Genomic DNA, 26,628 nt, shown 5'->3' with positions numbered 1-26,628 from the left:
TAGTTCTCTCTGTTGCTTTTATGTCCTCAATACAAATTATGTGGTAAAATGATGTGAAGAAAGGCTTTGACGAAATCCAGAACCAAATAACTCATCTAGGGGCATATGTATCAAGCCCTTTTCCTGTTCGCAAACAGGCTGATTCTCAGAATCAGTCCGTTTGCAAACAGGAAAAGGCCTTTTGGGATGTATCATCCCAAAAGGGCATCGCAATTAGAGAATCGCATAATTTGTGATTATCTATTTTGCAACTGCATTTAAGGAATCACAAATTGCGATTCCTTAAATGCAATGTAGGAAGCGCGGAAAAAGTGCAATTTGGCCTTAAGGAATTGCATTACCACCAACTTCAAGTTGGTGGTAATTTGCGATTTCTTTGAAAAATTCACTTTTTTGCATTTTTCAAACTGCCATGTGGCGCACATACATGCCCTCAGGGCATGTATATGTGCCACATGTGCACACATACATATTTCAGGGGTGCAATAGGGTGTCCTTTTGACACTCTGGTACCCTTGAAATTGCATTCTCAATTTGCGATTTTCTAGTTGCGAATCGCAAATTGAGATTTTCTTCCCATTCATTCCTATGGGCCGCCAAGCCCATAGGAATGAATGGGAAGGAATTCCTTATTTGCGAATCTCTATTTGCGAATCGCAAATAAGGAATATGTAGGATTTGCAAATTGTTCAGCAAATCCTGCATACATTGCATTTTGCGATTCTCTAATTGCGATTAGCTAAAAATCGCAATTTGAGAATCGCAAAAATCGTTTTTGATCCATATGCACCCTGGTTCCAAGTCCAGGCTGACTTGCCATTGTATTTTATCCGAAGATGCTCCATAAAACCATAAACAAGCTTTTGAAAAAAAAAAGATTTTTTTATTACTGAATAGAACCAGGAAAGATCCATAATTGTTAAAAAGATAATTTTAGTCTGTAGAATTAGCATGCAGAGGAAGCAAACATATTTCACAGGGAATTTTTCTACAGGCAGAAGAAATTGTACACTAATCTAGTTTTACTTCCAACTGCGACACCATTAGAATTAATGAAAAATTGTTAAAAAAAAAAACAACTAGCGTCAACAGAAAGTGAGTGTCTGCTTCTGCTTCTGTTTCAGGTGCTAAGCCCGCGCCCGGGATCTGCTTTGAAAGGGTAAACTCTGCAGGGGATCCTTATGGCAACTGTGGCAAAAACTCCGCCGGCTCCTTCGCAAAATGTGAAAGCAGGTGGGGCGCCTTTTGCAAAATATATGTTCAACAGTTTGTGGCGCTATTGTCGGTTTGTCAAAAACATTTTTTGTCCTTTTTAGAGATGCTAAATGTGGAAAAATACAGTGCCAAGGAGGAGCAAGTCGACCTGTAATTGGCACCAACGCCGTTTCCATAGAAACAAATATCCCCTTGCAGGAAGGAGGGCGGATTCTTTGTCGTGGAACACATGTGTACCTAGGGGATGACATGCCCGACCCCGGGCTCGTCTTGGCTGGCACAAAGTGTGAAGATGGAAAAGTAAGGCTTGGTACCCATGGACAAAAGAGTGGAGAAGGCATATGTAAACTGCCTGTTTTAAATTGTCATTTTATCAACGTTTTCCAGTCTCTTGTTTCCCTTTAGCATGTTATCTATTTGTACATGTAGAGCAGCAGTCTGTGTGCACTAATTACTCCAAGCTTCCCTCTGGCACAGACTTCCCAGAGGTGGCTCCTGACCCACTGTAATCTGCCCATGTGGCATGCACTTGCGCTAATATGCTGTTGCTGCAAAGACCGAAATAAAGATTTAACTCCATGTTTGCCCACACTCTGTGGATTGGGAGTTATAAAAAAACACTAGCTTGGCTTCTTAGGAAAGATCTTATCATACAGCAATGCATTTAGACAGCAGGGAGAATGTAGCTTGCGTTGGTGCGAATAATCCAGTTGTGCTTAGTGATGATGACATCAGAGCCCCTCTAAATCTGAACTAAATATGCATCCTGCCAGTTCATTCTCGTGTGGTTGTTAGAGTCCCATCCCTCGAGGAAATTCGACTCTGGTGAGGAGTCCCTGATGATTACGGAATTACTTTATCCCTGGCTGCTGCTAATTGTTCTCATCTCTGCATGTAAGGGACTTAAAATAAACCTTGATCTTTAGAATAATAGAACAGCCACCTGAGTTGTTGATTGAGACCTTGCTGAAGGTAACCATTGGTTTCCTATGTTATTTGTATGCAGTGCACATTAAATAGCGGAGTTTTTCGTTTTATCACTGAAAAAATGATTACACGTTCCTCTCAGTTGTTGGCTGCAAAGCATGCGTTGGGTGAAGTTAACTTGCTAAAATCATGATGTAGTATCAACGATAAAACACACGTTCAAAACGGAAAGATCCAACATTATTGGGGGCGGGTGTTTGGGATTTTGTGGGGCGTCAGGGTGAGTGTGAAAATGATGAAAACATGAAGCAATTCAAATCCAATCCAGCCACAGGTAAAACTTAAAAATATATATTTCTTCCTTAGTTAGTAACTCTACCTTATCATTAATAAAAAAAAAGTGCTAAATGCAAGGTGCTAGAAAGATTATGGTGCATAGTTGAGCAAGACGAGTTTCAGCTGCTATTCCCCCCCCTTCCCGGCTTTTGAGAAAGGAAAAGTAGGGACTACACTTTAGATCTCAGATCGTACTACTATAAGGAAGAGCTGGATGGTTGTCATTGCTTATGCTGCATATGCCCCATCCTGCTAGGTTGGAGAGGAGCCCAAGTTCATTGCAGACCCCATATGCAAGACACTCAAAGGCAGTTTGAGGGCAATCGAGATAGATCTTCAGCTTGCTGATATCATTGAACAGAAGACACTGGATTCACAAACCTAGTCGGATCTATAGACCCACCAGAACAATCCACAGGAACAGTCGCTCACAGGAAGGAAACTGCCCCGTTTTGCCACTAGGATTGATTGCAGGTGAGTCTTGAGCTGGAAAAAATGGAGTAGTTTAACCTAGTATGGTCAGTGATCTGAAGTCTTTCTCCCCTAAGTTCAAGAGCTTCTTCTCCGCAGATGGATGTGCTGAAGCTGCTACGTCTCCTAGTGACTTGAGGGAAATCCTGGGATTAAGCCAACAAACCTACCAATCATATAAGAAGAGGTCTTATTGCCCGTCTCCCTGAAGGGAAAAAGAAATGTAGCTATTCTTCTTCCATACTCTCCCACATGCAGGGAACTTTTGCATGGTTGAGAGGGGTATAACCGAATAATTGATCATCCAGTTATGCCTGGAGACCCTGGGTCACCATGCAGGAACCATCCAGAACCCCTACACTAGACTTTGTAACATAATCTGTCATTATGAGGAAACTAAGAATTATTTACCAACGATAACAGCTCCTGAAGCTGTCACTGAACTACTTTTGTCAGGCCTATCAGTCACCCCTATGTCATTGAGTAAGATGATCCTGTTGTGGCAATTGCTGGTGTTCACTCCTTTGAGGAGATGGATGCTGTGGTCCCCCACTACCTAGTAGTTAGGGCATTTTACTTTTTGATGAGCCTGGCAACATAAACAACTTTGTGGCAAGCACATGCGGGAGAGGTTGTGGTGAACATCTAGTGGTCTAACCCTATTTTTTGTTGGCTTCCCCCACTCTCGTTCCCCGATTTTGGTTTGCATCTAGGACAATGTGACTCCCCACATGAAGAATCTGATCCCCTAAGAATGTTGCACCTAACATTAGTGTTTGGCACAGAGGGAGTGGAGTGTTTTTGGTGCCAGGTTTGTTTCATGCTCATTATATTTTATTCTGTTCTTAAATAATGCTTTTGGTTTCTTTTGATGTTGGGTGGGTTAGTTTGATGTTGTGCCTCGGGGTGGGTTTCTGTTCATCTGTGTTATTGTTACTAGTGGCAACTAGTTGCTAATATCACAACCCAACTACAATTCTGTGAAGATGACAGGAATAATACATTTTACAGGCCTTGAATATAAGGGCCTAGTTAGACCAACCAAAACAAACAATGCTAGTATTTTTTAAGTGCACTGAAGCTCATTTTGTTTCTCTCCAGTAGCCACACCTGACAGGAACAGTGGGGGCCAGATTGGCGAAACAATGGAAACAGGAGCACCATCACACAACCCTTCTTCATATTTATTTTTAGAGTTTTTTATAGCGCAAACCAGACCCAAGATAGGGTAACAGAGTGCTTTACAAAGTGAGCAGGGAAATAAAAGCACATTTGTTAACAACAACACAGATAAAACAACAAAGCAAATAAGTGACAGCAAGGACATAGTAAAGTTCGGGGGATACAGGCAGAGTAGAGAACAGCTCTCCGATAGGGAGTCAAATCGGGCTTGAAAAAGTATTATCGTCGATATAGCGGCTGAAGCTGGCTTAGAATTTGTGCAGATTCAAAGGTAGGAGTTTGCTCATTAGGAATGATTTTGCTTCCTTTTTGAAGAGGAGCGTTGATGTGATTTTTCTGATGAATGGCGGAAGCGAGTTCCAGATTCTTGGTGCCGCTCCAGAGAATGCTCTATTATAGGTTTTAGTCCTGTTGAACCTTGCGGGTGTCAGGAGTAGGTTATCTCTGTTCCTGGAATGTCTGTTTCCTCCAGATAGAGTACGTTTTTGGGCTAGGAACTGCGGGGTATTGTGGTGTAACGCCTTATGAGTAATACAAGCAATCTTTAAGTGAATACAGGCTTCATAGGGTAGCCAGTTGAGTGCCTTCAGGTGTGGTGATATGTAGTCGAATTTCCTTGATCCTGTAATGAGTCTATGCAGCGTAGGTGTTTTCAAAAGCATTCGTGCGTGTGATAACTGAAATGCCCACGCATAAGCCTGGAGATCAGGGCCTGCCAGCCCACCCTTCTTCCTACGTCGCCTTATCTTTTTCCAAGCAATTCTTGGATTCATGTTATTCCAAATAAATGAGGAAATCTCGCTCTGCAGCTTTGAAATTATATTCGGGTCAAAAAACAATAAAAAGGAAACCTTTGGCAGTATAGACATTTTAACAAGGTTTCACCTTCCCCAAGATGGTAAGCGGGAGATGCCCCCAAGCTCTCATCAGTTTTCGGCACTGCGCTGCTACTATAGCAAAGTTTGAAGGGGCGATCAATTTTATATCTTTATCTATATTTATCCCCAAGTACCGCAGGTTGACACTTGATGTTTCTCTGTGGATATTTAAGTCAACATTCCATGACATTGACTCAGTTTTGGAGGCATTCACCTCATATCCTGAAACCCTTCCGAATTCCAGGGCTAAGTCTATAGCCGCTGGGAATGCTGTATTAACGTCTGATGAAAAGATCATAATATCATTCGCATAAAGGGCTACTTTTTTAGCCCATTCGCAATAAACAAAAGGTTTAATTAGGGTGTCTTCTCTTAATTTCTGCGCAAACGGCTCAATATATAAATCAAATAACAGAGGAGACAGGCAACCCTGTCTTGTACCCCTCGTTACCCGAAATGGCTCGGATAGACCCCCATTAATCAGTATTGAGGCAGACGGACTCCTATAGAGCAAATGTATTGCTCTGCGGAACTTATCCCCCTCGTTGAAATTCGACAAGGCCTCAACAGGGTTTTTATCCTTGTCAGGTATTCTTTTGAGTTTTAGCGGGCGGCTAAGTCGAATATTTTGGTCATAGGGGAGTTATAGTGATCATTGAGGGCAGTTGCACATCTGGGAGATGCCAGGGGGACTGTTACCACTTTTTCTAATGAGCTTCCGATGGACCAGGATCAGTATTAATCTCCAAAGTATTGGACCTGTAAAACAATTTGATTTGATATGCAATAACAATTCAGAAATTAATATAACGCACACTAGGCTTTACAGTAAAGAATGACACAAATTTAAAATGAAACCATGAAGATTTGTTGAAAGATTTAAAGGCTTACAGAAAACAAAATGAATGGTGAGAATCAGTCAATTTGTCTTATAAATCAAATATTATCACGATGCTCAGAAAAAAATAAAATAAAAAATAAAAATGCAAGAAATGAACAAGCAGAACAAAATATAGTTCAGCTCTAAGAAATACATCAAAGTTATACATCAGCGGTCATATCGACCTGCACTTGCATCCTAAAAGCCATGGAAGAGTGAGCCCAAGACCCTCAGGAATGGGCTTCTTTTATAATGCAAATAAAATGAAAACCATAAATGTATACAATTATATTAAAATCGCACAAATTGAACCAATCAGGGTATTGGAATAATGATACCGTTTATGAAATTGCACAGCTCAGATTCACATAATGCAGTTTCCATCCCTGCTACCTTTCTGGCACCTCAATAGTTAGTAGAAATATTGTTGCATAATATACACTGACACGTTCTCACGAAAATCTCACTGGGTATCCCAATAGGTGAGGCCTTAGGAACATTTACCTTCAACAGAACAACGTGCTACAGGACTCTAAATAAATTAAAAAAATCTTTTCGAACTTGGGAAAGTGGCATTACAATACATCTCAAAACATTCTATACAAGGTCCCTGGTGCATGAATCCTCTGTGTGCAGAGTGAGACAGAAATGACAAGATTATGTGTGCTGAAAGATGACTGCGAGTAGAGTTGCCATTTTGAATTCAAGGCCTACATTGACTAATGTTAGCATAAATACATTTTTCTCAACATAATGTCTTCATTTCCAATACACATTCTTTTTCTTTTATCATGTTAATGCTACTTTACTATTTGAGAAAATGTCCGTGCAGAGTGATAGAGAGGGACTATATTTCATGATGGAGTGGCAACTTGCCTTTGATATGTATGTATGTACCAAGCGTTTTCTGAGTTGGTCTCTTAAATGAGGTAGCTGCAGAACTACTCAAGGGACATGTTTAGATGGTATTGTTTGGTGGAGATTTTATTTGAGTTGATGACTACTCACTTAATAGGTCCTTCCCACCTTTATCCTAAACAGCTGGGAAAAAGACAGCGACAAAACATTGGGACTTGATAACACAATGGGTGCTGTGAGCTGAATTGCTGGACACCCATCCTCATGATTGTGAATACTTGTTCTACTTACCTGTCCATCAGTTACACACAAGACAAATTAAACCTTTTATCAAGCCAGCCTGGTTCATCCAACGGTGAATGGTTAGCACTTAAGTTTGACTTTATCCAATCGTTATTTTTCTCCTCCTATCCTTGTGAAGAGGGAGGCCATTTATGTACATATCTTGGTGTCATAAGGTATCTGCACTGCAAGAGGTATTTTCCAAAGGGCTGTACAAGTGCTGTGAGCATAAATTAATAGGCAAGCAAAGTAGTAGTAGATTGAGGGGCATGCATCAAAGGTGCAGAATGATATAGTCGTTTTTATATGATACTTCACATGGCTTATATATATATATGTGTGTGTATATATATATATATATATATTTATATATTTATATATATATATATATATATATATATATTTATATATATATATATATATATACACACACACACACGCGCATCCTTGTGAAATCCACTTTTGCGCTGACCTCTTAGGTTTCAGAAAACGTCTTAAGACCTGGCTGTTTCGACAGACTTATGAGTAACTCCTTAGGGCACAGGTATCCATCAGGGCAGCGCCATGAAACCAACCCGGTGTACGTGCGCTGTATAAATTTCTTTTAACATAACATTTTTACGTGGTACGTCTGAAAAATGGACTTTAAAGGTGTTTTTTGTGCATTCTACATACTGCTTAAAAACACCAACTTTGGGACACCAAGACCTTTATGGTGTTGAAGGAAGGACCATCTGATGCACTCTTTCGCCTGGTGTCTGAGGCAGAAGGTCTTGTCACTTCTCCAAGAGGACAATAAGTCTGTTCCTGGACTGCTAAAGAGAACCAAAAGGCTGAATACTGTTGAAAGTAAATTAGGCCTTGGCAAGCATTTGCCTTTACATTCTATTCAAAATTCCTGAATGAAAGGTATGTGGAAGATAAACCATGTCATTTATAAAGATTGAAAACAATGAATTCAATGTTCAGTTCTGAGGTACCTTGAGATATGTGTCTACTTTTCCTCCAGAATTTTGAAATGTTTGACTTTTATTTTTTTTAACAATACTTTAAAGACAAGCATGTACAAGGCCAACAGATTGGCACTCACATTTTAAAGGCAAGACATATTAGCTTTGCCAGTGCTTGCTTTTGGATATTCACATTTGGAATGTTGTGAACATAAAACCTGCCACATTGGACAGCTCAAACTTTACACTTGTGCTTTGCAAATCTGGCCCTCACATCTTTATTTGTTAACTATTTAACATTGGCTTTTTTTGGTTGCTGCATATCTGTGATGCTGACAGAGAATGCTGACGTCATGTTATGAAAATAGACCAGAGAGGTGCTTTATTTTCACAGTAGGCTCAAACATTAAAAAATAAAGAATGTTATGGTCACACTCTTATTCTCTTTCCAGTATTTTGTTTTTTAGCAATTCATTCATTATTCCCGTTAAAGCAGGTCTTTAAGAGTGTTAGTGTCAATTTCCTGCAGTGTCCATGTGCACTATCCTTAGGCCTTCATCAGTAAATTAGTGTATGTTGTCTTCAAGGTTATTGGCATAAACAGCTTTCATCCGAAGTACATGGTAAAAGATAAAGGGGTTTTACTCCCAAACTCCAGTTCGGGAGAACAAAAATCCTGATGTCAGTGAGCAGTCCAAACACAAGGAGGTGATGGACAGAGCGCTGAAACTTTTCAGACACTCACCCCAAGTCACATATCTGGGTTGAATCCATCATAGTTCTGTAGCTCATTTTGCCACCCCAGTTCAGACCCAGCCATATGCAAATCAGCCTTGACCCCGAGCCTCATGGGAACAGTCCAGCGCGAAGTGCCAGGCCAGGTCTTCCCTGGACCGGAAACAAGCATCCTGGGACCGTTTTCAAGGTAACAGTGAGCAGTCTCCATGTCCATTAGTCCTTACCTCATCCTGTTTCCATCTTTCATACATTCCTTCTGTTAATATTTCCTCTTACTGGGCTGAATTTCTCCTGATAGGACCATGTATGTGTGTTCCCTCCTTATTAGGTGAAACTCACCTCTCAATTGGTTCCCTGACTGTCGAGATCTCCATTTGGAAACCGACCCCTCTTTTCTCTTTCATCATTTCCATGAACTGGCATTCTGTAAACACATGATTCACTGTTTCCTTTTATATCACAGCTGATGCTTTTCTTAGGATGGATAGCTACCTTGCCTACCAATTCCTGCTGCCGTACTGACCATGGGAGCCAGCCTTATATGCAGGCTACTGTCTTAGATAAGAAAAAGGGGCTATGCCCACCATGGTAGGATGATGACAGGACGCAATAAGGTATTTTGGATTGAGAGGGCAGACAACTGTTGCATTGGCTCATTTCCTCACCCATGCAAAGGGTTCCACTGTTACTCTCTCTGTGATCTCTCTATTTCTTCCATCCATGGGTCACTTGTTCTCCTTGGTGTGCTATCCCTGTCACAATATCCAAACAATTTTTACAGTGGGAGCTTCTGAGGTCAATCAAAACTAACAAATGGGGTCAAAGGTATCATATAGACTGTTACATCTATATGTGTGTAGTTACATTTAGATCTTGTGGGGGTTTGGAAGTACTAAATATGTCTTTGGGCCTAATTTAGAATTGAGAAGTAACAAGGCATAGGCCAAAATCAGTTAACATCCATTATTCCTCCCTCTGGGTTCCTCAGCCTCATTAAAGGTGGTGAACCACTGTGCTTGGAATGACGGAGGTTTCTCAGTTCAGGTTCCGGAAAAATCATGAAACAGAAACAGCGTTCTTCACTGCCACTGATAGTATTAGATGCTTAGAGGCTGCAGGGAAGGCGGCGGTGCTTATCCTATTGGATCTGTCCACAGCCTATGATACCATCTCCCCATCCCTGCTGATCGAACGTTTACAGGAATTGGGTATCTCAGACATTTCTTGAGGGCAGATCTCAAAGGGTGGCTGTGAATCAGTTTCATTCTGATGTGTTTTCCCTGCCTTGTGGGGTGCTGAGGTCTTATCTTTGAGCCCCACGCTATTTAATCTTTACATCGTCCCAGTGGCCAGGCTCATACGCTCCTTTCAGTGACAAGCAGTGTCATATGGCAATGACACCCAGATAATAGTGTTGATTTCTATAGGCATGGATGCCACTGCAGCTAACATTAATAGCTGTGTGACAGCGGTAGCAGGGGGATGAAAATAAATGATCTGAAGCTTAATGGTGAGAAGACAGAGGTGATTTGCTTCGGTACACAAGCTTTTATGTGGAACAATATTTAGTGGCCTGACACACTAGGAATCTTACCTACTCCTGCAGACATGGCAAAGAAATTAAGGGTGATCCTGGACAGTGAGCTTTCACTGGACCAGGAGGTTAATCGCACAATAATAACCTGTTTCTGGAACATTAGGATTATGAAGAAAATCTTCATATTCATCCGCCTTCCATCACGGAAACAAGTAGCCTTGGTGTTGGTCTCCTCTAGGATTGACTATTGTAATGTGCTTTACCTTACGACCAACAAGAACACTCAAGCCAAACTGCAACTAGTACAGAATCTGCTGGCAAGGCTCACCCTGGATATTCTGAAATGGCAGTCAGTGTCCAAGGCACCACATTATCTGCACTGACTCCTAATAAGAAAGCACATAATGTTCCACGCACTCTGCATTGTGCATACCATCCTTTATCATGTTGGTCTGGAACAAATTAATGCTATGTTTCAGTGGTATACGCCAGGGAGAAATCTCTGTTCAGCGTATTACAAATTGGTAACTGTGCCCAGAGTTCGGAAGAAAAGATGGGGAGGCAGAGCTTTCTCTGCTCTGGCGGCCAGGCTGTGGAAGTTGCCACTTCATCATCTGACTTGTGTTAAAATGCACTCTCCCTTTGAAGAAGCCTTAAAGACCTGAATTTTTACCCTGTAGAGAGAGTGAGTTCATTTGCATTCCTGCTTCTTTGCAGAGTGGTCCGCTGGGACTACAGCACCTTGACGCTTACGGGCATTTGCTGCACTTCATAAATTCTGCTCATATCATATCATGGAGCCTTAGCCAGCTCTTCTTTATGGAACACCTTTCTGGAGGGCCAGTCAGTGAAAAGCTATCAACTCCATGGCATCAAAAGACCTGCCCAACTTATGACTTCTCAAGCTTTTCTGTCCCGCCTAAGATGACAATGCATAGCACAGCAGTCTAGGGCAGAATTAAACCATCAATGTCACCTATGCACTGGATTGGGGACATTGATTTTATGTTTGCCAAAAACAGACCCCGATCAGTCTGCAATGCCACCACAACATAGCGAGCCGATTGGAAGTTCCACTTTTCCCCCTAAATTGACAGAAGCACTTTTGCCAAATGCTCCTAGTAGTTAGAAGGAAAATACCTACAGAAACCAGCCGTGGTCCGTGCAGGTAACACCAGTGGGACTGTGTACGGGGGGATTCCTACTGCCCCACTGGTGTTAACGGCACGGAACGCGGCCGCAGGAAACACATAACTTTAACAAGACCCTGCTACGGGAGTCATGCCGTAAGCAGGGGCTACTGGCCTCAACTGCGTGGTCAGCATGGTCTGTGGGTTATTTGCCTCTATCTCAGGGTCCGTTCTACTATGGCTCTGCATAACTGGGCCATGTACATCTGTTTCAGCACTTGACTTTCCGTGGAAGTGATGGTAAGCAGTCCCAAGCTTCTCAGGGAGGTATTGTGGGGATGCCTAAGCTCAGAATTCAGCAGTCACCCAGCAGCACAATAATTGAAAGTCCAACCAAGTGCTTTATTTTCGTAAAGAAAGGTACTTTAATCTACAGACTTAAAACATAATTCTCCACAGACCAGGTCACAGGTCCAAAGGTTAAGGTGTAGTGGTAGGGCCATAAGCAGTCAAAGTTCATGGCAGCACAGGGGTAGCCGAGGGAAAGTTTTCGGCTGCAGTAGCAGATAACCTTGCGAACAGTAGGAGCAGCATAGTATGCCTCAAGCACAGTTTATTGGTGGCAGTACAGTTGCGTTTTCAGTGGCACAGTCATTTTGGTCACAGTTCCTAGTTGCAGCGGCCCAGTCTACTTTAGAATGATGCTTTCATACACATGGAACTGTTTGAATGGAGAGACATGCCATATGCCTCAGAGGACGCAGATCGCTCTCCAAAGTCTTCCTTCTTCTGGCAGACCAACACATCATTGGGGGTCAAGCAGCTTCTGGCATACTCTGGACAGTCACACTTCCTGCCTGGTTGGCAAGATTTCAGGTGATGCTCCCCTCAAGTCTGCAAAGCTGGCTGTCAGGCAGACACCAGCTCTGGATGCATAGAAGGACTCTGAGTATTCTGTGGTGCCCTACCTTCCTTGGTCAAAGAGTACTTGGAACTGGAATAATAAGTGAGACAGCGGCTACCACTTTTATAAGGTAAAGCAGACAGGAAATGTGGATTCATTGTCTGTACTTTTACAACTTGTTTGAGATGGTTCTTCTTTCAAGTGGCATTTCCAAGCTGTTCGTTCAGATACAGCCCTTGTGCAGAGTGATGTTCCTCACAGCAGTGTAGTCTCCAACCGGGGGCACCCACAACACAGGCACAAAGAGGTGTTTGCTTTCTTCTTTGCCTGGCTATTAAAAACTCCAGTGAGCAATAACCAGGGAAGAGATAAAAGGCTGCCCTCACCTAAAAGGGTTACTTTTACCTTACCAACAGAGACTGCAGTCCCACTCTTCACCCTCACCCCCACTGTTAGACCAGGCACCATTGGCATGGGTTTCCTCTGTATTTTTGCATTTGGCTCCTGTATTTTTGCTGTGTGTTGGACTTTGTTTTCGCTGGTCTAGATACTTTGGGCACTTTGCCACTGTTGTTCAATGCCAAAGTGCAAGTGCTCCCTTTGTAAATTATAGCTATGGATTAGTGGTTCTATGATTGGCATATTTGATTTACTAGTCAGGCTCTAGTACAGTGCAGTGCAGTGTGTTTGCTCAGGACCTGTAAATCAAATGCTGCTAGTGGGCCTGCAGCACTGATTGTGCCACCCACACAAGCTGCCTGTAAATGTGACTCCGATCTGCCACTGCAGTATCTGTGTGCAGTCTAGTACTGCCATGCTGACTTGGAAAGTGCACCCACTTGCCAGGTCCTATCCTTTTGCTTTTCTTACATTTTAGTCACCCCTGAGGTGGGCCCAAGGTACCCCTGTGGCCCGGGTGCAGTGTATGTGAAATGTGTGTATGGCATGTCCTAATAGTAAACATACCGCCAATTTCGTTTTTCACTATTGCAAGGAGACCTGTTCTAATTGGATAGAATGGGAGTTTGCTTATAACATCTTATAAGCATAACTACCCCTGGGAATAAGGTAGGAAAATAAAGTTATTTTATGCCTCAGAATGAACTCAGAATGTTAAAATGCATCTTTCAGTGACGGTGATTTTTTCATTCTGTGTTTGAAAATACCACTTTTTTTTAGCAATCCAGTTTGCCTCTGGTAGGATGTGTATTTATTGACTGTCTGGCTTTGGAGTGACAGGGGCTGGGGATGTGCAGTGGCTCCAGAAGGTCTGGATGAGTCAGGGTTGTGCTGAATAGACCTGGTCTGCATTTAGAATAGTGGGTGGAGATTTCCTTTCACCTGAATGTGCCAGGTCTGCCTTCCACAATGCTGTCTTCACCTCCTGCCAGGAAGCTGCACCAGAGAGGACAGAACTGGTTTTGACTGAGCTCAGGCTTCTCTGCCACCAAACAAAGGATTTTGAGGAACAAATATTGGGCCCCAGAACTTTAGATCCCTTTTGGACTTCAAGAGGAACCTCTGCCAACGGAGAAGAGCTGGAAAAACTGGAGGAGGAGTACTACCCCATTGCTGTGTGCAGTCTGGGGTTGTCCTGCAGTGGCTGTTTCTGCCAAGGAGAGGAACTGTGTGTGCATCCTGCTTGATAAAGTATCTCCAAGAGCTTGAAGTAGAGCTTGCCCCCTGTTCAAGAGGTCTCTGCAACAGCAAAGACCTCACCATCCTTCTGGGCACCTTCTCTGGTTCCGCTGGTTCCAGTCGCAGCAGAAGAAAAGAGCAGCCAACTCCGTCACCGAGTCCGTTACAGACTCCGTGTCCTGAAGGCACTGCAGAGAGCACTGACTCACTTCACAACACAACCCTGGTCTCACAGACTCCATCCATGAGCTGCTGCTTGCACCGCATCATGTGGGCACCACACTCTGCACTACTTCGCTACACGCTGCAAAGACGTCACCAACTCCATCGCTGCCTGACACAAACATCAATCGGCTTCGTCACCGCACCGTGACCTGCCAGCACCTTATCGAGCACCATCTCACCGTGCAATCCAAGTCTTGGTCTCACCAACTCCGTCAACGAGCCGCTGCCTGCACCGAGGCGTGAGGACACCACACACTGCAAAGCGTCCATCTCAAATCGCAACTGCGACGGTTGCCCCGACCGTCTCGCATCGGCGCGTTGGACTCAACAAGAAAGGTACTGTCTCCGAGTCTGCTGACGCTTTAGCTGACCCATACTGATGCGGTTGGCTTGAATTGTTAGAGTCTGTCTTGTTCATTATCGAGGTAGCCCAGGGCGGAGCTACAGAGTCGGAGGAACTGTGTTTTCCCATTATTCCTGCAATTAAAGGTCATTTTGCCTAGTAACTATTTCTATAGTATTGTATGTTAGATTTTTATGTGGTTTTTGGTCTTGTTGGTTTAGATAAAGTTTTCCTTATTTTTCTAAACTGGGGTGGGGTGCATTTGTGGTGTTTTCACTGTCTTACTGTATGCATGCACAAATGCCTTACACACTGCCTCTGAGATAAGCATGTCTGCTCGTGCCAAGCTACCAAGGGGGAGAGCAGGGGTTATTTTAGAAGTGTATCCCCCTTACCCTGACTAGGAAGAAGGGTCCGTACTTGGACCAAGGTACCTACATCGGCCAACTAGAGACCCCCATTTCTAAACCCACCATCTACCAAATGTCAGTGCTGGAGGAAAGCTAGTCAGAAGCTCCTCTCAGCAAAAGGTGTAAGTGAAAAGGATAGAAAGGGAAAAGGTGGAGGGGGGTCTATGGGTTGGTTTAATGACCTATATATCTCAAAACCCTATCAATATCAAACAAACATACAGGAGATATAAAGTCAGAATATGTGTTGTTACAACACATATTCTGACTTGATATCTCCTGTATGTTTGTTTGTAAGTGAAAAGGACCCTTATCTCCTCCTTCCAGTTTCAGGAATGTTAGCAATACACTTCCATTGTCTGGGAAAACAACTACACCTCAATCTTCATCATAGAAACAGGTCAGGTACTTCCAAAATGGAACCCACAGGCCTTCATTAGTCTGGCTCACACATGCACGCAATGAATGTACCATACCACGCAGGAAAAACAGACAATTTAGACTTGCGATATTAGCATTAGTTAGCACACTGAAGTAGAAGCAAGTGGGCCTCCACCCCAGGCTTCTGCATACATACCACATTAACGTGAAGCTAGGGCCAAAATCCCAAACCAGAATACCACATACCTGCAGTTGAGCACTCGGGCAGGAGCACACCACTTTATACCAAGCAGGGAGCATTGCGTTCCCCACATATGGATTTCTCTATGTGATGACACTGTTATTCCCTTAAACAAAAACTATCTATTTTGCTAATCTAGTCGGGTGTCAGGTTTACTTTAATGAGACTACTACATTCAGCCCTTTAAAAATATATAGTGTTAAAGTAGGTAAGTTGCTTATTGTGTGTAGTTGTAGAAATTTGAATGCAAATTATATGTTAATTATTGTTAGCACATGGTTACATCATTTTCTGAGTTGGGTAACACTGATTTACAATTGTTTATCTAATTTCTATTTTCTGTAATAATTGCAGTGAATCTAACCATATTCTATATTTCTATTTTCACAGATATGTCTCAATCGTCAGTGCCAAAATACAAGTATATTTGGTGTTCATGAATGTGCGCCGAAATGCCACCGTCATGGAGTAAGCATTATGATTTATGATACTTATTTCCTACTCTATTTTTCATCGTAACAAGTTGAATGCTAGCAGTACTAACATCCTTGATTCCTCATATGACCTCATAAAGATATACATCTGCAGTGGCATTTGTATTCTACTACCAAATTTCTCAATGTGATTCTGCTTGCCAACATGTAAACAGGTTATAATTGACCTGTTCCTGAACAGCTTCCACCTAATTGGACACCCATAAGGAGGTAGGTGATACTTTTTGTAGGACTCATATATCTGTTACAGTTTCTAAGATATTTAAATAACAAATTATACTATGGCCCATTCTAAATATACTTAATGTATTGACCTCTGAAAGATGAAAGGCCAAGTTAGCATTACTGGAATTCTAACACGCGTCCTGTTGATCACAAAGATGTCAGCAGCAAACATTTAACTCTGTCAGCCCGCTTGGTGCTTATTCTGGTAGGTTTATGCTCTCTTACTATTTGAAGTTCAATCTGTGTAGACTAACAGCTTCGAAATGTCTATGCTGATCCGACGACTTGAGCAAAAAATATAGGTTGCCCCCCCCTTCCCTCAAATAAAGAGCTTCTAGGGATGTATTACACTACAGTTCAGAGGGAATGAGTGGAAGTACCTTTCTGAGAGTCCTTAAAATATAGAAACATGTACCTGCTGTGCGACTGACTTGGGCAAAAAAGGTGAGGTCCAAATCAAAAATAACCCCCAGGTTTTTAGCTGTTTTTACTGGGGCTGGAAAAGGCCTGCATTCTGAAGGCCACCAGGCATTAGACCAGATGGAGTTCTGTGGTCCAAAAAGTAGTACCTCGGTCTTGTCTGTATTAGTCTTTAAAGAATTGCCCAAATTGATCTTTGACTTGCATAGATTTAACTTCTCTGCGACTAAATGCAGGGCGTTGGTGATGGAAACAATAATTTGGGGGTTGCCGCGTAGGAGAGCACCTGTAATCTGTAGAATCTCACCAGCTCGGCCAGAGGGGTCACATAAAGATTAAAAAGAGTGGGGCTGAGCGAAGAGCCCTGAGGAACCCCGCATGGGAGGGCGAAAGCTTTCGCTCTGAGGCCTCCACAGCTGACTGTTTATATTTTGCCTGTTATAAAGGAATGGAGAAGCTGCAGGGCTTTTCCTGTGACCGCCACGTCCCGCAGGTGTTGGACCATGCGCGCTGGGGAAACTGTGTCGAAGGCTGCAGATAAGTCAAGCAGAATCAACACCGCCAAGCCCCCTTGATCTTCCTGCAGCTGAATGCAGTCAGTGGCAGCAATAAGGGCAGATTCGGTGCTGTGACCAGCGCAGAATCCATTCTGGGAGTTGATCTAAAATTTCCTGTGAGTCAATGTATTTTATCAATTCAGTATTAATGAATTCCTCCAGGATTTTTGCTGTGCGGGAAGAATGGAGATAGAACGGAAATTCTTTAGCTCCAAGGGGTCAGCATTGGGTTTTTTAAGCAGCGGAAGAGCAGTTGCTTCCTTCCAGATAGCTGTGTAGCAACTAGACAAGAGTATTCCATTCAATACAGCACACAGAAAATTAGCTACTAGATCCGGCGCCAGTTTAAGTGTGGAGGCCATGCAAGGGTCGGAAGGCGCTCCGCATTTAAGAACAAGAAGACGATCTTCAGGACTTTTTCTGTTTTGTCACAGAAATCATGGGAGGGAATCATAGGTTATTGCTGGGGTGGCTCCGAAATATCCTTAATTACCTTAAAGATCGTACTGGAGTATTTGTCTGCTGATAAAGCAGCAATGGAATGCAGCAAGATACAAGTTGCTCATACAAATGTGAGGGAGAAACTGCATCTAGGTATCCATTGTGGTAGAGTGGAAATTAAGGGCCAGATGTACGACCCGTTTTTGCATGCGCAAACGGGTTTGCTAACCCGTTTGCGCTTGCAAAAACATATTGGGCCATGTACATAGCCTATTAAGCGAATCGCCATTTTTTGGTGACTCGCTACATATGTTTTGCGACTCCCTTCCAAATAACGAGTCTCAAAACAATATACTAATGTTTTACTACTGCAATTGCAGTCGCAAAACACATGCACTTACCACCTACTTCAAATAGGTGGCAATGCAGCATTTGCAAATGGGAAGAGGGTACGCAGGGGACACCTTCCCCTTTGAAAAATGCATACAAAATAATTTTTTAAGGGCAGGCAATGATCCCAGGGACCACTGCCTGCCCTTAAAAAATTAAAGTAAAAGGTTTCATTGTGTTTTTTTTTTATGCATTCCGTTTTCCTTTAAAGAAAACGGGCTGCAGTAAAAAAAAAAAGCTGATTTATTAAAAAGTTGTCCCAGACATGGTGGTCTGCAGAGCCCAGCAGGCCACCATCTCTGGGAGGGCTGGCATTCACAATGGGCTAACAAATTGCAAGAAGCTCATTAATATTAAGGAGCCTCGCAATTTGCGACCCCATTGGGAATCGCAAAACAGTGTAAACACACTGTTGTACATTTCATTTAGCGCCTTGTAATTTGCGACTCACAATGTGTCGCAAATTGCGATGCGCTAAATGAAAGGCGCGTACATCTGGCCCTATACGTTTTATTTTTCAAACTTAGAATTTTTCTGGAGGTTAAAAACCGTCAGTGGGACAAGACTGGAAGCTGTGGCGGAATAGGTCTCCACATGCACAAAGCTGGATACATTTTTTGTGAGTTTCCCTCAGTAGTCTCATACTCTAGTGAACAAACTGTGGGTGGGACAAACCTCCAAAATTTTACTGGCGAAGTTGGATCTTGGATAGGAAACTTTGTTACTGTGTTCCGGGTCTGCAGAGATAAAAACTTTCTAACCTCTAACTTTCAGAAAACATTATGCATCTTCTTCCTTGGTGCGCCTAACTTTTGAACACTTTTGGCAAAGCATTCTTAGGCATCAGCCCACAGGGTAACATTTTGGGAGGTACACGGCAAAGTGTCCAGTTGCAACATGCACCTAGATTTCCACTGCAGCAGCTCAAACTCCCTAAGTAAACAGGGCCATCTTCACTCCTCAGACACTCAGACTGGATGAAGAAATGTCCAGCTGCTTTTCCAGTAATATGCTGGGTTGGGTACTCTGTGCCATCTGCTTTGGGAGAGAGGCTGCACCAAGCAAGCACACTTCCCTGGACAAAACATGGGCCCATTTGTTCTTATGCTGCATTCCTTAACTTTTGGAGCAGTTGCCAAGGCCCAGACATTCCGCCTAAAACTGGAAACAAATGTTTCTCCAGGTTGTTCCATCGAGAAATTGCGAATTCTCTGCAGGCAGCAAGAAAGTCTTCTCTTCTTTTGGTCAAGGCAGGACTTTTTCAAGAGTACTGTTGGAACAGTTTTTAAAAGGCCAACATAGTATATGATTGGTGACAAACCTTAAGCAAGGCAAATAAAATGAAAGTTCTCAGTTTCCAAACCCAATATTTACAGCACTGTGACCCAAATGGTGCTTTCTGCAAAAGTCAACCCAGAGTGCGAGGACTTCGTACCACATCCAACCTACAGTATTTCCCAATTCGTTGCCTAATATTCACTTTCCTTTCTCTCATATAGTTTTAATATTTTAATCATGTTTAGAAAATTAATTAACTTTGGACTGATGTCTCTAACCGTATTCCATATTCACATCTTTTAAAAAAAAAGAAAGCTTTTTTTATTTTGATGGGCTGTTAAACCAGTTAGCATTTCACAAACCCTTCCTCATCATTGCCTCTCCCTACATACCCATAACTGTTAAATGAAGTGAATTATTGCTCTTTTACAGGGTACTTTGAATCTATCAGTCATTTGGAATGTGAACAAGTTCAGTATTCATTACTCATGCAACTGATCAGTAAATTTCTAAGGGCCATTTGTACTAAACATTGGTCACAAATTAGTGACCAGTATTTTTGCGGTTAGAGTGGTATTTAGTGAACCGATCTACGAACTAATTAGTCAGTTCACAAAATACTGAATCATATTGGGTCGCAATTTGACCTAGCACATGAATATTAATGAGTTAGGTAGCAAACTGCAATCCACTCTATGATTTGCTGCATCACAGGGATGGTGACCTGCTGGGGTCACCAGACCACCATGTGAAGTGATTGCTTTCAAATAAAGCAATGTTTCTTTTTTTTAAAGAAAGCGGGAAGCATTTAAAAAAAAAAATGAAAAGTTTTATGAACATTTTATAAGACCAGGCAGTAGTCTATGGGACCTGGTATGACTTTGGCACTTTGATAGTGAACCCCAGGGAAGGCATGGGGCCCGCTAAAGATGGGAGATGACTGCCTGGGGCGAACCTTCCTACAACAGCTAGTTGTCGAGGTAGGGGATGATTGGAAACCAGACCACCACAGATGGGTTGCGACCACCGCCATCACTTTTTGAACACCTGAGGGTCACTGGTAAGGCTAAAAGTGAGCACAGTCACCTGAAAGTGCTCGGGGTTCACCGTGAACTGCATATAATGCCTGTGGGCATGCAGGACAACTGTGAAAATAGGTGCCCTGCAAGTCCAATGCTACTATCCAGTCTCCAGGGTCCAGGGCAGACAGGACCTGAGATATTGTGAACGTCTTGCATTTCTCATCTTGAGAAGGGGTTGGGTTGAGTATAGGGCTGACTCCTCCATCTTTTTTGAGCAGCAGAAAGTAGCTGGAGTAGCAACCCCAATCTACTTCTGATATCAGTGTCTCCTCTCCCCATGGATCCTTTGGCCTTGGGTCCAACAGGGCATGTGGGAACCATGTCCGCTGACACGAATGGACTGGGAATCCTACTGGCCTTGTGGACGTGAATGGTACCTTCCATAGCCACAGAAGGGGCAAAAGAAAGAATGGGGCTGGTGCAGGGCTGTGAAGTCCTAGCGAGCGGGCAGTGGCCCTGCTGTCCTTAAAGTGCTCGAGCGCCGAATCTACCTTGTCGACAAAGGGTCCGGTGCCATCGAAGGGCATGTCCATAAGGGATGCCTAGACATCCCCCGAAAAGCCAGTAGATCTCAGCTAGGCGTGGCATTAGAATGCCACTGATGATGCAACTGCACTGTCTTTCGAGTCCATTATACCCAGTCTGCAGCATGGTGAACTTTGCTGCCTCCCTGTTATCGGCAAAAGCCTGGGTCAGGAAGGCTCAGACCTCATCCAAGACCATGGGAAGCACTTGCAGAACCAAATCTCAAACAGTGTGAGAATTCTGGCCCAATCAGCATCACCAAGAATGACATCACAGAAAGCTGCTCTGGGGAATGTCGTAGTCTTGTGACTGGAGCAGATCCAGAAATTGATCAAAGGGGCCCGACTGGGACTGGGGGGAGGACCTGCTGACTGGAATCCAGTAGGGGCACCCGCTGAACCTGTGGGGCCTGGAGGTACTTCAGAAGGGATGGCCTGCCCAAATATGAGGTTATCCCTCTTAAACTCTTAAAATTGGCAAGGGGTCACTCCAACTCTGGAAAATTCTGGGAGATGCGGAGCATGCTTAGACTTAGGCTCCATGGCTAATGTGTAGGAGCAGGGCCTAGAACGGTGGCTTCATTCTCTCTTCCCACCTAAAGGCTTAGACCAGAGCGGTAGAGTACTTCGACTATGATCTTTTTGATTTTTTTGTGAGACTTAACACACAATGACTTTGAGCACGATGATGAGTGCTGGTAATTGCTCCGTGAATGGGCCGAGGACCTTCCACGCGATTGCATCCTGTAGTCGATTGGCACCAGGAGTTCAGGGAAGTCTCCTGAACTGCCTTTGGATTCATGGTGCAGCAGTCGGAACATGTCTTGGCGTCTTGGTTTGGCTCCATGCACCAGAGGCAAATCAAGTGAGGGTCTGTCACAGACCTGTGTCTGTGACAGGAGCCACAGGGTTTAAATGCCACTGGGTTTTTTAGGGGGTTAGGGGGCAGCCCTCACAAACTGGGAGCAAAATGCTCAAAAAGAGTCAACAAAATGTTGAAACATTAGTCTAAAAAGTGGATTGTGGTAGCTTTCTCTGGATCTGCCCTGTTGGCACAGAATCAAAAGAAACTATGTCAGCGCACTGCGGTGGCACTTACATAGGCATCACACACGTCACATCCGATGCTGACTTGGAGTTGATTGATGCCACCTACTGGCACGCAGAGGTACTGATTGGAAATTTCTGGATCCAGTTTGACTCCTGGGTAAAATTCTAAAGTAAGGAATCTGCAGCCTGAAATCTCTATCAGATATTACGTTTTTGTGACTGGATCTTAGTCACAAAATGTTACTACAGCCCATTCCTAAAGGCTATTTAGAAGGTATGCCCTAAAGCAGGGGTACTCATAGTACGGCCAGCGGGCCGCTGGCGGCCCGGAAGCTTTCCCTGGCGGCCCGCGGACCTTGCACACATCATACCAGTGTTGTAATTTTTTTTTTTTTAAAGAGTGTCTGCAAACTAAGTTACAGCAGCGCGACTCCGAGACTCTGCTGCTCTGTGGGGGCCGGCCGGGCAATTCCTGCCATAGTTAGAGTGGAGCTGCAGGGGCGCTAAGAGGTGAACAACACAGCCTCATTAACATGCTGATGGTCTTTTAAAGACCTGTTAATGCGCTCGGTGCGGCTATATGTGTGTGTGCTCCGAAGCTGTCTCAGCCCGGGCTATCACAGAGGCAGGGTGAGATGACAGAGGGAGAGCGGGGGAGAGGGAAAGAAAGGGAGACAAAGGGAAGGGAAAGGGAGACCGGGTGAGGGAGTAAGAGAGGGAAGGAGGGAAAGGGAGGGAGGAAGGGAAAGGGAGGATGAGGGTGAGGGAGGGAAAGGGAGTGACAGTGAGGGAGTGAGGGAGGGAAAGGGAGACCGGGTGAGGGAGTGAGAGAGGGAAAGGGTAGGAGGGAAAGGGAGGGAGGAAGGGAAAGGGAGTGACAGTGAGGGAGGGAAAGGGAGACCGGGTGAGGGAGTGAGAGAGGGAAAGGGAGACAGAGGGACGGAGTGAGGGAGGGAAAGAGAGACAGAGTGAGGGAGTAAGAGAGGGAAAGGGAGACAGAGCGAGGGAGGGAAAGGGAGACAGAGTGAGGGAGTGAGAGAGGGAAATGGATGCAGGGAAAGGGAGGGAGGGAAAGGGATGGAGGGAAAGGGAGGGAGAGAAAGGGAGTGACAGAGTGAGGAGTGAGGTAGGGAAAGACAGACAGAGTGAGGGAGTGAGAGAGGGAAAGGGAGACAGAGTGCGGGAGTGAGAGAGGGAAAGGGAGGGAGAGAAAGGAAGGGAGGGAAAGGGAGTGACAGAGTGAGGGAGTGAGAGAGGGAAAGGGAGGGAGGGGAAGGAAGGGAGGGAAAGGGAGTGACAGAGTGCGGGAGTGAGAGAGGGAAAGGGAGACAGGGTGGGGGAGTGAGAGAGGGAAAGGGAGACAGAGGGAGGGGGACAGAGTAAGGGAGAGTGAGGGAGGGAGGGAGGGAGACAGAGAGAGAAAGAGAGGGAGAGAGAGAGAGATGTGTGTATGCCGGGTCTGGTAGCTCAGTTGACGAAGGTGTCCGCTGCAGGGACCAGTTATCAACCTCATGGTCCGTTTTTTTGTTGTTGCTCTAGCCCCGCCCCCACTGGTGCGGCCCTCGGACACAAACCACAGTGTAAATTTGGCCCCCGAGAGAAAGTTTGTGAGTACCCATGCCCTAAACACTGACCTTCCAAATACAGATTTGGTATGTAGTCACAACCTAAATTGTGATTCTGTAATGTATTGCTAAATCACAAATTGTGTTTGGTACATACCAAAGGATCATTTTGCAGTTTCAAATAACTACAAAAAGTAGAAGTACATATGACCCTAAGTCCCATGATCATTTTCATACCAAGCAGCTGAGAATACAAACTGACACCAGCACCTCTGTACATATGCAAGGAGAAACCAAGTGTCAACAGAGTAGGCTTTTTTTATGCTGTAACCTAGAGAGACACATCCATGATACAACAAAGTTCACCGGCACACTTGGATTCCCATAATAGTCTTCACAACTTTCTTAAAAAGGTGACATTTCCAGGTGAACACTTCATGACAATTTCCAGGGAAGAAGATTAATCTTTTATGTCAAAGTTGAATCTAGAAAAACGAATTTGGGTTTTACTACAGTTGATGACAGAGTATCAAGCAGCAAAAAAATCAGCTTCATTGGTCTGGGACTGACTAGGTTACACCGTCATGGTTGATCATGTCAAAATGCATCCAAGTATGCAATGTAGACTGTAGTTCCGCTAAAATAAGAAACGCTTCAAGTATATAATGGGAAAAGTTCTAAACAAAGTCAGTAAAGCCTAATACTGTTTCTAAGATCAAATGTTTGGCCAGTTGATCAAGAAAAATTTAGCCTAGCTTAAATATCACTTTAAGCATATTAGTTCAATAACTCAATAAGAAATTTGCAAAGTCAAGTGTTGTGATTAGGGCTGATTTATTTAGTATTATTAGTATAATTCTAATAAAGCCAACATTCCATCTGCTTTTAACTTGAGTCAAATGTATTCTCAGTGCAGAAATGTACTCTTGCCTTCAAATAAAATGTCTGTAAAGCATGGGGATTAATGTTTGGCAACCATTTTTCTATGATAAACAAGGGTAGACAGTCTACAATAACATCTATTTTGTGACACACTTTACTTGAATCTGAATCAATAGAGAGGGGCATCATTTAATACAGAATGAACAAGTTATTTACCTTCAGTAAAGCATTATCTAGTAGAGAAAATAAATAGCTGCAGATTCCTTACCTTTGAATTTCCCAGGCGTCAGACTAGAACCAGAAACTTTTGCATGAGCAGTGTCCTGCGCACCGTCGGGTGGCTCTGATCGGCTACGCGTGGCGTCATTGGCACCAGATGTGATGTGGCGGTCACCTCTATAGGTGCAACCCAGGCACGCAGAAGTCAAATACTTTACCTTTTTCCACGCCTAAAGCGCAGAGCCATGATTAGTGTGTGTCAAATCAAGGGCCCCATAAAGGGAGCAATCCTTGCCCTATAAATGAGTCCGCAGAGCGAGGAGGATGGGTGGGTCTGTAAGGTATCTGCAGCCTAGATTATCTCTACCAGATAATGTGTTACAGAAGGTAATTAACTTGTTCATCTGATGGAGACTTCTAGCTGCTGATTCCTTACCATTGAATAGATACCCAAGCCATACTTCGTTACAGAGGGCTGCAGACAAATTACTAGACTAGAAAGTACTACAGGACCGAACTGACGAAGCCCACATTGCAGCCTGGCAGATGTCCAGGACTGGCACTCCAAGATCCAAAGCCGTGGTTGCATCCTTCCCCCTTTTGGGAAGGGCTCTTAAGCCCTCAGGAGGCTGCTTCTTAGCCAGGGCGTAGCAGATCTTAATACATATAATTAATGACCCAGTGCTAAATGCTTCGTTTCTGCACTACCCAACCTTTTTTATCTCCCACATGACCCACAAAGAGTTGGTCGTCTATCCAGAACTGTTTTGTGCGATCATTGTATAACAACAATGCTATTTTTGTGTCCAGACAATGGAGATGCTCCTCTTCCTTCGAGGGATGAGGAGAAGCAAAAAAGGTGCGCAGTGTGACCGACTGACCCAGGTGGCATTGGGTCACCACTTTAGGAAGGAATGAGGGTAGGGTGCAAAGCACCACCTTACCTGGGAATGTCATGAGATACGGAGGCTTGAAAGATAAAGCCTCTAGCTCACTAACCCTCCTGGCAGATGAAATAGCCACTAGGAATGCTGTTTTGATGGTAAGCAACAATAGGGGACAAATATGTAGTAGCTCAAAGGGAGCACACATGAGGAAAGTAAGAACTAGGTTGAGATCATACTGGGGCATTATGAAGGGCATAGGGGGAAATGTATGTACAAGCCCTCTCAGGTACCTATTCACAATAGGGGACTTGAATAACGGGGGTTGGTCAGGCAGCCACAGGAAAGCAGACAGAGCAGAAAAAATGCCTTTAGGAGTGCCTAGAGCAGAGCCCTGCTGGGCAACGGTAAGAATAAAGAGAAGAATATCACAAAGAGAGGCAGAAAGAGGGTAAATAAATAGACCTTTCTGTACAATATTTTACACATTTTTGCCAAAGGCAGGTGTATACCGCCTTGGTGGAGGGATGCCAAGATAACCTTACAGACTTTGGGAGGAAGGCGAAAGCTATCCACTGTCGTTACTCAATCTCCACCCAAGTTGGTGGAGAGTTGACGTGTTCGGTTGGATGACCCTCCCCTGCTGTTGCGACAGAAAATCCTCCCAAAGAGCCAGCCTGATTGGAGGATTGATGCTCATTCGAAGCAGCTTGGGATACCGGACTCTCAGTGCCCAGTCTGGAGCCACAAGAATAACTTGGGCCTGGTTGTTTTTGATCTTCTTGAGAATTCTGGCAGAAGTGGTATGGACAGAAGGGCATACCGGAGGCCTGAGCTCCATTCGCGACGAAAAGCGTCGACGAGCGATAGCTGCCTTGGAATTTCAAATATGCATTACTGCTGACATTGTGTGTACTCAGCAGAGTCAAACAGATCTAACCAACGCTTTCCCTACTGTTGAAAGACACCTTGCGCCACCTCCAACTGGAGACCCCATTAATGATCTGCTAGGCATCAAAGGCTGAGTCTGTCCAGGTGTTGAACTACCAGGGTCGTGCCCTGCTGTTGTAGCGATGTCAAGAGGCAGAGGG

The 26,628-nt window shown here is 43.9% G+C and overlaps 1 protein-coding gene across 1 annotated transcript in view; it reads left to right on the top strand.

Annotated features, from left to right (window-relative positions):
* LOC147663160 (disintegrin and metalloproteinase domain-containing protein 12-like) overlaps positions 1–26,628 on the top strand; it is a 280,469-nt gene that overhangs the window by 7,895 nt on the left and 245,946 nt on the right. The window contains exons 2-4 of the mRNA XM_086950624.1: positions 1,125–1,233; positions 1,317–1,515; positions 15,917–15,994. Coding sequence (XP_086806750.1) covers positions 1,125–1,233; positions 1,317–1,515; positions 15,917–15,994 — 386 coding nt within the window. The remainder of the gene's footprint in view (positions 1–1,124; positions 1,234–1,316; positions 1,516–15,916; positions 15,995–26,628) is intronic.

This window comes from Lissotriton vulgaris, unplaced genomic scaffold, assembly GCF_964263255.1.
Source record: "Lissotriton vulgaris unplaced genomic scaffold, aLisVul1.2 SCAFFOLD_842, whole genome shotgun sequence".
NCBI lineage: Eukaryota > Metazoa > Chordata > Amphibia > Caudata > Salamandridae > Lissotriton > Lissotriton vulgaris.
Note: the sequence above shows the minus strand (reverse complement) of the source record. Positions and strands in the feature narration are given on the sequence as shown.